Source organism: Myzus persicae, unplaced genomic scaffold (assembly GCF_001856785.1).
Source record: "Myzus persicae strain clone G006 unplaced genomic scaffold, MPER_G0061.0, whole genome shotgun sequence".
In the NCBI taxonomy this organism is placed as follows: domain Eukaryota; kingdom Metazoa; phylum Arthropoda; class Insecta; order Hemiptera; family Aphididae; genus Myzus; species Myzus persicae.
The window spans coordinates 852,784-867,919 of NW_019103784.1; the positions used below are offsets into that span (position 1 = coordinate 852,784).

At 31.9% G+C, this 15,136-nt stretch overlaps 2 protein-coding genes and 1 pseudogene across 4 annotated transcripts in view; 2 read left to right on the forward strand and 1 right to left on the reverse strand.

The window, feature by feature from the left end:
* The window catches only part of LOC111035275 (adenylosuccinate lyase), a 33,487-nt gene that overhangs the window by 1,985 nt on the left and 16,366 nt on the right, over positions 1–15,136 (reverse strand). For all 3 annotated transcript variants that reach the window (XM_022316819.1, XM_022316818.1, XM_022316820.1), the window contains 5 exons: positions 2,157–2,360; positions 1,087–1,211; positions 805–962; positions 351–502; positions 18–235 (listed from right to left, as the gene is read on the reverse strand). In XM_022316819.1, the coding sequence (XP_022172511.1) occupies positions 18–235; positions 351–502; positions 805–962; positions 1,087–1,211; positions 2,157–2,360 (857 nt within the window). The remainder of the gene's footprint in view (positions 1–17; positions 236–350; positions 503–804; positions 963–1,086; positions 1,212–2,156; positions 2,361–15,136) is intronic.
* Positions 5,122–7,358, forward strand: LOC111035278 (protein snakeskin). Its single transcript, XM_022316822.1, has 3 exons — positions 5,122–5,405; positions 5,923–6,129; positions 6,584–7,358. Exons 1-3 carry the CDS (start codon positions 5,355–5,357, stop codon positions 6,806–6,808), a joined length of 483 nt encoding a protein of 160 aa, XP_022172514.1. The 5' UTR covers positions 5,122–5,354; the 3' UTR covers positions 6,809–7,358.
* LOC111035279 lies at positions 10,197–14,594 on the forward strand (annotated as a pseudogene).

A 15,136-nucleotide genomic window follows, 5' to 3' on the forward strand; every position in this document is an offset into this window, starting at 1 on the left:
AACAATTTAACACAGACCTATTTGCACTATCATCCAATGTTCGCTCTAACCACTGTACAGAGGCAGTGGATAAAGGGTTGTTAACCAAATTCATTAGGTACCGAGCAATAGAGCAAACTCTTTCACTTCTCATTGGATTTTGTTTATAAGCCATAGCACTTGAGCCTATTTGAGTGGGTTCAAAAGGTTCTCCAATTTCATTCATACCGGCCAATAGCCTCAAATCTGTACACAACTGTATACAATACATTCAAATTATTATATATTTTTACATATTTTTATGAGAATTAAATACCTATAACTTGTATTATAATACTAAACGATCACATTATAATATTATTTTAATGTACCTTATGGGCAGCAGCCCCAAGAATGCTTAAGGACGAAACAACTTCTGCATCAACAATTCGAGGATATGTCTGACCAGTGACGGAGTATGAAGCTGGGAATCCGACAAGCCTTGTTACCCTATTATCCAGTTCTCTAACTTTATTGTAGTCACCTGTAGAACATTGAAACATAATATTATATACATATATTTATTTATACATTCATTACAATTGACAGTTACTTATACAATATAGTGCAGGATAAACAGGGTTTTTTGGGTTTTTTGGGTTTTTTGGGTTTAAATTGTTTAATATTACTGTAATATTCGTTCATAAAATATTATGTGTACACATTTTAGTATATTATCCGTCAAATTTAAATATGAATAATCCCATATCCCAGCATTAACGAGTGGATGAATGTATTAGATACTCATGTATAAGTGGAAGGTAGGAGAGGATAGTGAAAAATTACCGTTGAAAAGTTGCAAAAATGACGCTTGGGTGCCTGTGGTTCCTTTGATACCACGAAACTTGAGGTCAGCACGAACACGACTTATGTTTTTTTCGCACAAAATCAAATCTTGTAACCAGAGACAAGCGCGTTTGCCGACTGTGGTGAGTTGAGCCGGTCTGAAAATAAAAGTGTATAATATTATAAATTATTTTACTTTATAATTAAACTTTAAACGCACAAGATTGTTTATATGTTATAACTGTTATAAGTATACATAATTTATATAGGTAATATACTTACTGGAAGTGAGTAAAACCCAAAGTGGCCAAATGCCTGTGTTCATTCGCAAATTCGCCCAATGTTTTCACACAACCAGCCAGTTTCGGTAACAGTATGTCGAAAGCGTCCCTTATGACTATCAAGTCCTATGAGTAATAAAAAATAATTATTTCCAGGTTCTATAAATCATATCTTTCAAGTATACCGTTGTAACTGCTGGATGACGATCACAGAAAATAAGTTCAGTGGGTGCAAAATTAATTTAAATTTTGCACAATAATCGTACAATCATAGAATATCTGTAGAATCAGGATTTTATAAATCTCACTAGGTGCCACTCTGAATATTAAGTTACTAACATGGATAGTTATAACTCGTGCTGTAAATTGTAATAGTAAACATGGCCATGTCGGCCGCTAGAAATCATATACCTACATCGGGGTTATTCGGATTTGTTGTCAAGTATTTTTTGTTTAGTTACTGAATTATTATACTTGTTAAATTGTTGTAAGTAAACATAACTAAAATTTAATTATTCAATTCAAGTTGTATACATCGAAGTACTATAAAAAAAATTAGAAAAAGGTGCTTATGTTTATTTGAAAAATAAATTATGGCTCAAAATTATGAAAAAAAAATATTTTAAAAATCGTTAATAATTTTTGAAATAATGAGTGTGTTTTGAAAAAAGAATGACTTGGTTGATGTGCTTGTAGCACGTATACATATTAATGTACGAACCTACTTCAGAACGATATACCTATACACGGATACACATAGTCCACTGGAACCGGGACTTCATAAATCCGTATTTCGATATACTGTTATCATTACGCCACGTATAAATCACGAATTCGATCGCACTTGTTTGGTACAATATAAAATTGGGTCAGAGCAGAATGGCATATACTCGCTGAGTGGTTCACTCGCACAAAGTTTTACACGCGATCGTACAGTACTATAGCTTCACACTCTCAAAAAACCGGATTCAACCACTTACGCCTAGGGTGTACAAAACAATATAATATGACCTACGCACGACTAGAAGCCCACCCCAGCTGGGTAGTGCGGTCAACCACGTTCGGACTTACGGCGTTGTCTCCGATGTCGCACGAAGTGGCGCCCAGGTGAATGATGGGTCCGGCGGTCGGACAACACGCGGCATACGTGTGAACGTGAGCCATGATGTCGTGTCGGGTAAGCTTCTCTTCTTCGGCCGCCGCCGCAAAGTCCACATTGTCCACGTTGTCGCGCAGCTCCTTCAGCTGTTGGTCGGTAATGTCCAGTCCCAATTCCTGAAATCGTAAGAGTCGTTATTGTTATAAATGCAGGCGATATTTCGAGTAGAAACCTACACCTGTGTAAAAAAAACCTATATAATTACAATATTATATGTAAGTATATTATAATATATACCTATAACATATTCACATACACATTATTATGTGTGGCACGTAATTATATGTTGACAGAAATACATAAAAGTATAGTTGTGTGAGTACAAAGACGCAAAAGCTGCTCTACAGAAAAGCCTCTTCTTTGGGCGGTCCAAAGTACCTACCGATTGACATTGTTCCTCAAAAAAAAAAAAACTGTATACACGTATTATGCATCGATAATGTAATAACCTCCTTTTGGTATAGATAATATAATATACTTAGTCAAACTATAAAAATAACTCAAAACGTATTAATATAATATTTCAATTTATTTTCCGTAAGCCATGTGATGGATAGTGGATACAGGTATTATGGGTAGAACAAGATTGTGTACCTATATGGTGCTTAACGTAGGTAACACTTTTACAACGCGTTATTCCGTTCGTCAGGTTATTAGTTTAATCTCAGTGTAATGTTGCCAAATTTTCATTTTTTACAATTTTATACAGCTAATATAGAATAAAATAAATCCGTAGAACACTCGAAATTCCAGTAAGCTGACAAAAAATGTATAATAGTCAATTTCATATAGTGCTCAACCACCAATACCTATAGTTACCTAAAATGAAGTTATTATTAATGGAGAAATAAATTGGAACTATGACAAAAATATTTTGATGGATTTATCTTCAATTCACTTCACTAATCCAATATAAATGTTTATTTGTACATTCTATTCATAATATTTAACCAGTTTTTATTTTTATACATTTGAGCTGTTATTTGAGATGGATTATTGAGGAAAAATATTTACCTTTTTTAAAAACACTGTGTTGTTTTGAATATTGTATAATTATTTATTGGACAATGTTGAGAGTCACTTTAAAAAAAGATGAATAATGTACCCAAACAGGTTCTACAAGATATAATATTAAATAACCAAATAATGAAGGTGTATATAGTGACTTATTTTCCACGACACACGAGGACAAAGAGCCAAATTGTGGAAAAACCAAAAATAAGCATGTCAAATAAAGAAAAAATGTACACAATTACTACACATCAAATAATATGATAACATTAAAAGGAAAATCATAAAACACGACTACACCTCTCTATAATTATTGTCATATATAGACATAATTTGTATGTGTACGTACAAATTCCAAATTTGTTTTTACGTAAGTATACAAACGTTTAACTTTAAGGAGTGATGCAAGATCATCCATTACCATTTACCATACATCACCAACATCCAGCATACATCTGACTACCTAAGACATCCCCAAGCACAACCGATGTGTAGTTACACAAGATTAGGTTGCAGGTTTAGGGGCAGTATACCAGCAATGCAGTGCGGCTAACACACATGCTATTACCTTTGCGCATCACAGCAGCTTACATAGGAAATTGTTTTCACTGGGTATTGGCCAAGTGAATTTTTAAGAGATCGGGCGGCGGGGGTCAGTAATTTTACCATATTATTCATCAGCATATAATAAATAATGACATAGGTATTTCAATAATCGAATCTGAAATTTCACTAGTTCCCCCCCCCTCCCCTCCTCCCAAAAACGTCTTTGATGCTCACGCGTTTGTAACCACATGTATTGCACGCACTGCAGCGGTCGTTCGCACGCGTTATATACGCAGCCAACTATTTTATGCCACCCGAGACCTGAATATCATATTACACCGTCGTCATTCGGCAGGTATACAATACGTATATATAGGTTCCTGCAATATTAACGTAATGTATAATTAGGGCTGTACATCAGGGGGCTGCGAGGAAGATAACAATTCCCCATTGCTTTCAAAAATCCTTACAGCAGAGCATGGTACAGTATTATATTTGCAGCATACAGTGTTCTCTATACTCATTTTGAACCTTATCGCATGGTTATTGATCATTTTGACGATGCCTATTAACATATCAATATCGTAGACAATAATATAGACAATATTGAGTATAGTATTGATAAAAGCTACAAGTTTCTTTCCGATTGGGGGGACATTCGTACATCAAATCTATCTATTTGTCTGTTGTTCTTTTTTTATAGTTGATCACCCGTCCACGTTACTCTGTAGCAATATTTTATATTTTAATGATATGTATCATAGTAGACAACTGTCACAAAAAGGCCAGACTAAATGTATGATTGTTACAAAACTTTCGTGGGTGTGGCAGCGATTAAATTCCAGTACTCTCGGTATACCATGAAATGTATACATAGCCATGCATTACGCATTCGTTTTTATAAACTAAATGCGATTTACAAAAGCAAACATTGTGGTGTTATATTGCTGACTGCAGCGAGTTACGACACGTTGCTATATACACGTATATAATATTATATACCTATACACTATATATGTATATATATATATATCATATATCACATTATACAATACGTATGTATTAGGTAGGTACGTAAATATTTTTATGCTTTTTTCTTGCACACACAAATATCTAATCTGGTATTTCATCGTTTTAACACACACAATAATCGAGTGCTAATACCGACAATAATACGGCTGCACCAGTGAGAATTTTGAGTGTCTATAATACACATAAATGTAATGTAATATATTGTTATGATATAACTGTACCTATATATGAGTGCCCGGCCCATCCTATATGTATGCGATGTGTAGTGCGTTCGCATACGAAACCACCGACGATAGGTATGGGTAGGTCGTCAAACACACCGTCATAAAGATAACGAGAGGCGTAAAGCTCTCGCCCGCCGCATCGCGCAATCGACGGCAGTGGCAGCGAACTGCCATCAGTGGCAATACACCCATAGATACTTTTTGTACGAGTGCGCGATTTGTCACACAACGAATACAGACCGGACGACGATTACATTGTTTTATATACATACACATAGTCACTGAAGCGAATTCACAATGGTCAACATAGCAAGCGTGGGCACGGTGATCATCAAAGTCGTGAAATTGGTAAGTCTGGTTGAAATAAAATATAATTTTATAATACAAAATTTTACTGCAAAAAATACACGAATTGTTGGTAATAATGTGTATTTATCGTTCGTATAATATAATTATGAAGTGGCGTTGCGAACTTGAAATTCTTCATAGGAAAGTTAATATTATTCTACCATTCCGCCCACAAAATCTTTATTAAGGCATTAACCGTCATATTTTTAACCATATACATGTCGTAACAGTGAATACTGAATTACTACTCATTTACCATTGCCCAGCCACTAAAAAATACTGAGGTGGCTGCCTCTCGATCATCCCCTTTGGGCGAACATAATTTTCCAAGGAGCCGAAGGCTTATAATGATGAGATATATATGTTTTAATTGAACATTGCAATTTCACTATAGGCCAGATTATGACACATACGTCATCGCCACTGACATACGAATTATACGCAGACAAGTTATAATACATAATATATAAGTACTATCGCAGCCCATATATATTAAATATGTACTTATAATAAATAGGTGTTGAACATAATCATTTTGGTGCTATACCGGACCGGGTATCGCGGTGGGTTTTTGGGAGTCGGCGGCACGTGGAACTTGAACGAAGAGAAAAACCCGGATGCGGAAATAGTCGCTTCCGGTGTGTTTGTCGGTTTCTTCATATACACCATTGTGATCCTGATATCGTACGGGTTCGGGTCCAACCACCAGAAGAAAACGCTAGTGGTGAGTGCACATATTATATATTATATATATTACACATCAGTTGTAGACAAAATGACAAATTTGTTGTACTTATATAGGTTGTCAGTGACTAATTTATCGATTTCCCCCTCCCCCTTTCTACAAAAATAGACTTGAAACTTCACAGCGGGTGGCATATTGCACGTCACATTCTACAAAAAAATGTTGTTATTTTTAATTTCAAATCATCAAGTCATCACAAATTGTTATAAAATGCTATTACATACCTACCTACTAAGGCATACTTTCATAATGTATGATTAAGAAAAAATCCTAGGAAATAAAAGGAGGGGCTATAGACAGAATATATTTAATAATATTGAATTCTACGCAGAACAATGTCTATTTTTGTGTTTTTTTTCTTTTTAAAAGGATTCCATTCGTTTTGTATGATATACTATGATATTAAACTTATACTTTTTTACTCTTTTTCTAGGATATAATAATGAATTTCGTTGGAATGTTCATGTTTATCGCCGTCGGCGGCATAGCACTCCACTATTGGATTGGTTATCAGAACGAAAACAAATACATCAGCGTCACTTCCGAACGTGCCATAGGCATCACGGTGGGCGTGCTGTGCGTTCTTTCCGGTGCCGTTTACCTGGTTGATACCGTTCTGTCGTTTATACATTTCGCCAGAGAAATGGAGTTCGATTAAGACTTAAGAGGAGCGACTGCGACCAATTTAAGTTAATTAAAATATAGATAATTTATCCATAAGTTTGACGGTGTTACTCTTATACGACATATATGTATACGTATACACTAAAAATCTGCCTGTATAAATATAATATTATGTATACAATCCGAAAGGATAAATGAACCGTGGAATGTGCACGTGAGCGGATAGTCTATACATGCATGAGTGTGTATGATATATAGTATTTTAAAAACGTTCAAACATATAAATAATATAATAATATACTATGTGCTTTGTGAAACAATATCAAATAATTAATAATTAACTTTTTTTCTACTCATTATGTACCTATTACTTATACCTATTTAAATCTAACGACATTCCATCCATGTATAAGTCTTAATAGTGTTTTGTAAATATAATAATATAAAAAAGTCTTATATGTAGTATATATTTATATAATAATATGTTGTATTAATAGTTAGATATGTTATAATTATATTTAAATACCGTGTATAAGTACAAATACATTACACCAGCGATCGTTTGTATTTTATTACAGAATTAATTTGAATATTTTTTTAATACATATATATACATATATATGTAGGTCCTATTACAATATATATTATCAACATTCAACGACACACACTCAACTGATCGATTTAACCACGAAAACACCGATTTTGAAATAATACAATACAGCAAACGCATAAAAAAATATTAAGAAACGATCATCGTATGAAGCCATTAAACTTTTACTGAAGTATTGTTCTTCGGTAAAAAAAAACTTGTATAATTTAATCAGTAGTGTTGCAATATTTGTTTTCAATTGACATTCGTCAGTTTTTCTTTTGAGCAGCTAGCGATAGTAGTACTTAAGTAGGTAAGATATACAACGGCATAAATAGTATAAAATAGTAATTAATGAATACCTAGTTTAAATATTAGATACCTACAAAATCAATAATTACAAAGTAAAAAATATTATGTAGATTAAAATTTCAGATTAAAACAACTGGAAATCGTTTTGAAATTAACGCTCCACTGAGTATAGGTCCTATTACAAAACAATATAAATATAAACATCAAGGACTACGGATCCGGAAGAAGTATAGCGGAGGAAATTGCCCCCAACACTAGTATAACATATATATTATAAAACAATCGTGTAAAATAAACAAAATGTACAAACTATAAATATTCTATTTAAATAGATGCATACATATTAAACATTTCGTAATCGTCTTCTTATTACGATTATTTTGATTAGTAAATTGAAAAAGTATTGGTTATTTATAAACGTACGTAAATGATGGTGATGATAATGTCAGTACGCATTAAAAAAATATGGGTATAGTTAATAACTCTTTGGTAAGGAGTTATAAGAATAAATAACAATTAAGGCACTATAGTTAGATTCTTTATAACTTATTCGTGTCTCAGGCCTAGTTAATAGACGCTGAATCCAGCATCATGATCTATGAAGTTTATAATTTCTTAAAATAAATATGTAATTAGAAAAACTATGAATAAGTAGTAGTTAAAAAAGTAAAAATTTCCAGAATTAACGAATCGTCTAAATGAAAGCAATAGCACAAACACAATACACAAATTGTCCTTTTATTAGTGTAGGTAATAAATAAAACGATTGTAAAATAATTACGAGCTTAGTCACTAAATATATGTATATACTACTATATGCATGATGCATCCCCATATAATATAGGTAATATTATAGATGTAATATCATTATCTGATGAACGCGAGCCTATTTTTGTTATTTATACTATATTATATTGGTGTGCTAATAAAAAAAAACGAATATGACTATATGAGTAACACAAATACAGAATATTACATACATATGAATATTAAAGTAGGCTTATATTATTATTATTTGAAAAGATGTTTTGAAGCACATGAAAGATATTTTGACTAATGAGTAATTACTATTATATTATACAGTAAATATATCGGCATAGTTAATACAAACATGCGGTGTCGCCGGTGTGACTGCATATAAGACGTAATCATACTATAAGAGTACACAGCAATGAATCATATTATACTAATATTATCATTATTATCAATATTATTTTATTTGATACACAATGTGCACAAGGTAAGTACAATTACAACATTGAGGAAATATTATCACTAAATTCATGAATTCATTAGAGTTGCTTAACACCTTACTGAAGATTAAAAAAAGTAATATGACAATATGATAACATAACATTATTTTTTATTCTATAGTACATAACTTATTTTATGATCATTTAAAAATATGGAGCCATTAGAGTATTTAGACAAGCAATTAAATAGGCACAAGCTGCTGAGGGCATTGGAGAATTAGGTAGGTATATTAGTAGGTATACAGAGGTATAAATTATGATACTTATTGATACCTATAAACATCATATTTTTATAAACAATATAATTTTATTTAATGTTTATTGTCTATAATGTAATTTATATTTTACCGAGTTGTTTATACATCACACAAGATACATACAAGAAATTCAATCGATAACAAAGACTTATATAAATTAAACAATATTATAATTTATAAATAGTTATCTAGAATTAATTTTCTGAATTCTAGATTAAATTTCCTCATTTTTGCATTCGACAAAAATATTATGACTACCAATGTATAGAATACCTATACATATATCTGTATACAGTGAAATTACACACAACAAAATAATATTCCTTTACATAAACGAGAGATTAACCGACGGAACGTTGTGGTTGAAAAAAAAAATCGACGAATTAATTATCACGCCATAATCGAACTAGGTAGTGAAAAAAACGTTAGTAATAATTTATAACATGAAAAAAAAGGTATATAATTGGTGAAAACTATTAGAAAATCAGAATACACATATAGGCACTAGCAGCATAGAAGGGGATAATGCAAATCCGATGAAAAACAACGAAGAGTTTTTATTGAAGTTAAATATTAATTCAATAAAATATATAGGTAGGTTAATTATAGATACCTATACTATACAGATAAGATATTTTATATATGTTCTCTTTTGTTTAGTTACTATAACATAATATGTATTATGTATCTATTATAATATATTAATATAATAATAAGTGTATATATTATATTACAACAACACAACTACAACTATACGACCTATACCTACCTAGAATTTAAAATGATTTTATATTTAAAAATTGGTAGATATAATAAAACTTAATTCATAAATAATGATATAGTGATATTAATATGTAATAGCCCAGACATACTTGTTGTATGCGTATATAGGTGTAGACGTGTAGTATGTATTATTTACCCATGGGGCCACATCCAGCTTAAACTTTAAAAATTACTGAACCGTTTAAATTAATAATAGATTTTAATTTATGATTAGAGAAGTCAAAAAATTATATTTTAATTTATATGATTATAATTAATAGCGGTTACTCTCTAATAATGATTATTAAAAAAACAATTTTTTGATTGCCGGACAAACAACAGAGATCTCTGCTTGCAGTATAGAACATATATGATAGCAAGGCCATATGTATATTATACAAAGCAGGGTGGGAAATTGCCCCACTTTCTGGTGGGGAACTCCGAGGGCTGTATATTTTAACGGCCTATTTTGTGTATTTATAGTTAACTACTAACAACAAATGATTAACTATTATAAATAGTTTGTAAATATTTTTTTTGGTATGTATTGTATTTTACATTTGTTGGTGGAATAAATTTAAGAAATAAGTCGTATATTCATCATTGCCATTGGTTATTTCAAGTGGTGTGAAAGTAAACATACCTATGTTTAAATGATAGCATTACATTAGTATATTATGATATAAAATGTGTATAAGATATTACAAGTGCGAGGTGTTATACTTATATACATTATTTATAATTGTTATTAGTTTTTAACTTTGCTAGCCACATCCCTAAAAAAGGGTGGCATTTACTAAGTGCTCCGAGCACTAAATACGGCCCTGCGAAATAAATAAAATTTCAATATTTATATAATATTTTTCATAGGTATAGGCGTATAATACTGCATACACTAAACAGTATATCTATGTATTATATACACATCATGCAACATGCAAAAAAAAACTTCGAAGCACATAAGACAAATCGTTTTGAATTTTTCGCAATTCCACTAAAACAACGATTTTGCGGTGGCCGCCTTCGATTAATGATAATATATATTAGCGGGTTGCGCGAAGACGGCGGCGCAGTTGTAGACACCTATAATATTGTTTGGTAACAAAATAATAATATAACATTTTAATGGGTTTTTGCTGCTTTCTGGTTTTCTCGCAACCTCTGTCGCAGGAAAACATCTCGCGGCGGGAAATATGTTCACGACGCGTACACACAGACCTAGATATACAAAATTATGTACTATGAGCGCGTCCGATCGATTCGTCTCGGGGAAAACTCGAACGGATGATAGGTATATGAAAAGCGTTTGGCGGGCGACGTTCACACCCAGACGGACCCGAGACAGACCGAAACGGGAGCGGGACACGACTTCGGGCCTACAGTTTAATATATAATATTTTAATCTCTTTATTTATTTGTTTATTGAAATAGACGCCCAAAGGCTTAGCCATAGTAGCCATTATATATACAGTGGGGACTGGGGGTACCTATATAAGTATATACGCTTCCTATTTCGCGACCTGCGCCGCCGATAAATATACTAAAATGCATGTAGAATACGACGTAAAAAAAACAAAACGATTCAAGCAAGAGTTAAACGCGAAGAAATCGGGCACGTCCGGTGGTAGGGAGTGGTGTTTTTTTTATATAAGTAAATTCGGATCAGCGCAGTAGTGGCGGTCGCGTTCCATTAGTTCCAATTAAGTCATTTCGCGCCCCTGCAGAGGTGCAGTACGCAGCGTGTCTGTCGCGGCAACAGGACACTGTCAGCAGTCTACAGCAGTCGGCAAGCGAACATGGCCAACGAAAAATCGCTCAAAGAGTCCCTGCTGGCCGCCTCGCCATTCCTGATCAAAGTCGTGGAAATAGTGAGTATAATTTCAATGTGTATACGCGTTTATATATAGCCGACAGCCTGGCAGCACTATCCGTATACTATTCCCATATAAATAATTATACATATAATATTATATTAGATAGTTTAGATAGTTCGACGGAGAGATTTAAGTCGTTTGTTTCAAACCGATCAATGAGTGACGTTAATGCAAAAAATATACGCAGATAGGTTGATACTCGTATTAAATGTATAATGATAGTGTACCGAAAAAATCCGACACTTATGTAATTTCGATTTGGAGTAAAGGAAACAAAACGTCGAAAACTATTATAGAAGATAGATACAATATGAGCAGTTATTACTACTAGCACTTACTACTACAGCTATAGTTGATTAAATCGAAAAAAAATTTAAATAGGTCAAGCGAAACCTAATTACCTATATTTTGAGAAATTGAAGGAAAATCCACTTTGGACAAGTCGTTTTTCGATTTGTATAGTACAGGTATAGTTTCCGAGGAAAGCACAATAAAAGCAACAAAAAAAAATAGGAACACTATGTAAAACTGTAAGTATGCGTGCGGTCTTTTTAAAACCAGACGGGCTGCGAGTCAGCGAGCCATAGATGTATATTATGGAAATAAGTAATACGCGTATATCCCCCGGGGAACCATTTTTATATTTCCTACTATGGTCTATGGAATTCGAATAAGTAATTTGCTGTGATGAAATGTGGACGCAGCAGAAAGTAATAACGGCGCTCCGATCAAAATCCATTTATCGGCTATATAACAGGCACCTTTAGCTTTTAATATTACAGTTGGTCGCATAATTCACGATTTCGATCTTGTTTATTGTTTCAGATACTGGGCTTGACAAGCATCTGTCTGATCATCAGCCCATACTCTTCAAGGCTGCACACCAGCACTGGTAGAGCGGGTTTCGTGTACTCGGCCCTGTCCGGCGCCGTCCTGGTCGATCTTCTCATAGTAGTCAGCCATTTCTTACAACAAAAAATACCGAAAAAGCCGGTAAGTCCATCGTTATACCATTCATCGGTGATTATTCGTGAACGATTATGTACGGAGTATGAATACATATATATATATATATTATATATATATATATATAACCTAACCAGCAAATATATTTTTGGGATACTCAATTTTCACCTACACACCGTGTATATAGGTATAATAAAATATAGGTGTTATATAAAAATATATAACATAGTGGATCCATAAACATTTTTTCTGAGAAAAATCAAGAAGGCAGATTTAAGAAATGTAAAATACTTATCTTTACATACAAATTCAATTTATTCCTAAATATAGGTAAGAATAACCATAGGTATAGTATAGAATTTAAAAACATTTAAATAAATTATAAAAATTAAAACAGTTTCGTTATAATTTTAAATATAATTTAATATCATAAAAAATGAAAAACTTGACTTAACTACAATTTTTTTGCAATAAAAAGTTTACTCAAAATCAGATTTACAAAATGAATATTTTGAAATTTTAAAAAAAATTTTAATCAGATTAAAATTTTTTTTCATTTTCAGTATTAAAAAAATAATTTAAAAAAAATGTTATATTAAATGTGTTCACACGTGTCAATAAATTATATAGAAAAAAATACATGTGACTAGAATAAAAATTATTCCATTTGTGAGGTTTTCCTGTTATACCCTGAATACATATAATAAAATATTACACTTATCGTCATGTATTTCATCACAAAGTGTAAGTTGTGCTTTTTGTTTGCATTTTTCAGAGTCTAATTGTGTCGTGCTGGTACGGAGTAATGCTGGCGATAGCCGCTGGCATCATATTCTCCGACTGAAGGGCGCTCCAGTTCGCCCTCCAGGTACGTCCGTCCAAGAACCGGATGGACCTGATGATATCCTCGGCGGTCACGGCCACGCTGACGTCCGTCACGTTTTTTGCCGACTTTGTGTTGACGTTCAGGTACGGATGAAACCGCACACAAAAAAGTTTACGAGTGTCTACCTATACATTGTATACTCTACCATTGGACATAAACTAGAATCGGCTCTATAAAACATGTTTTTATTTCATAATCATTATTTTATTTTTTAAAGCCACAAAAAATCCACGGTTACTTTTTATATCACACAGTTTTTTTTACGTAAATTGCACATTTTTTATTCATAATAATATACGACGAACCCAATATTGTAACTTGAGGTAAAGCAACCCTACGGTTCGAGGATAATAGGTAATGCATTATAAATACCTGCACTTTAATACAATCTAATACCTATCTATAATATATTCATTATGTTATTATGCGATAGTATGTCTAGGGTTCAGTAGTTGATGCACTGATACTGCTAAAAAACACATTTTTGAAATCATGTGACAAAATTGTTTTTAAATTTTAAACCAATCTGTATACCAACCTCTATTATCAAATATATATAGCTAGGTATTATAGGTCTTAGGTATTAGGTACATATACAAGGTTTTAATTTATTGTTACTTCATTTCATAATGTATTCATAAATACATTCGTCTAAACTCTAGATAATCTATAAATCTGGCAATAATTAAAGGTACAACTTGCTTTGTGAAAAATTAAATTATGTATCACATCAATCACGAGCTTTTAAAACTCAAATTGGAACCTTAGAACTTTAATCTATAAAGTACAAAAAATGTAAGCAATATTTTCCTAAGAACTACAAGATTAAATTGTAGGTACCTATATTATATTAGTACACTCAGGGCATGATTCAAATTTGTATAAAGTTAATCCAGCTATATATTCAATCATTTGTATAAACTAAAATCATACAATCAACTTCCTGACCCTTGTAATAACCCCATTATCCAAGTTGCGTACATTTGAACATTTCTATATTATTTACACATTTTGCTAGGTATGTCATGTTAACTATATTTATAAGTGAAACATTTTTTTTATTAACTATTTAATTAGTATTTATACAATTAATATTATTGCATAGGTAGTTTGGTATTTGTTTCTTCAATAAACATAAATTTAAAATTATATAAAATATAAATACTTACACAGTCACACACACTTTATCAAAATTATTTTTATTTGAATAAAATAATACGTCAGTATGCATTTTTAATTCAAATTCCATAAACATATTTCTACTTACTAAATAATCATAATATATTTTATAATTATTAAAATAAATTATTAATTATATATCAAGCATATTTTAATAAATATTTTTATTAAACATAACATCACAAAATATTTATAATTATCCAAGTTTAAAAAAAAAACATTTTCATTATACACAAATATTATCTGGTCAAATAACGCACTTATATTATATTATACCTAAATAA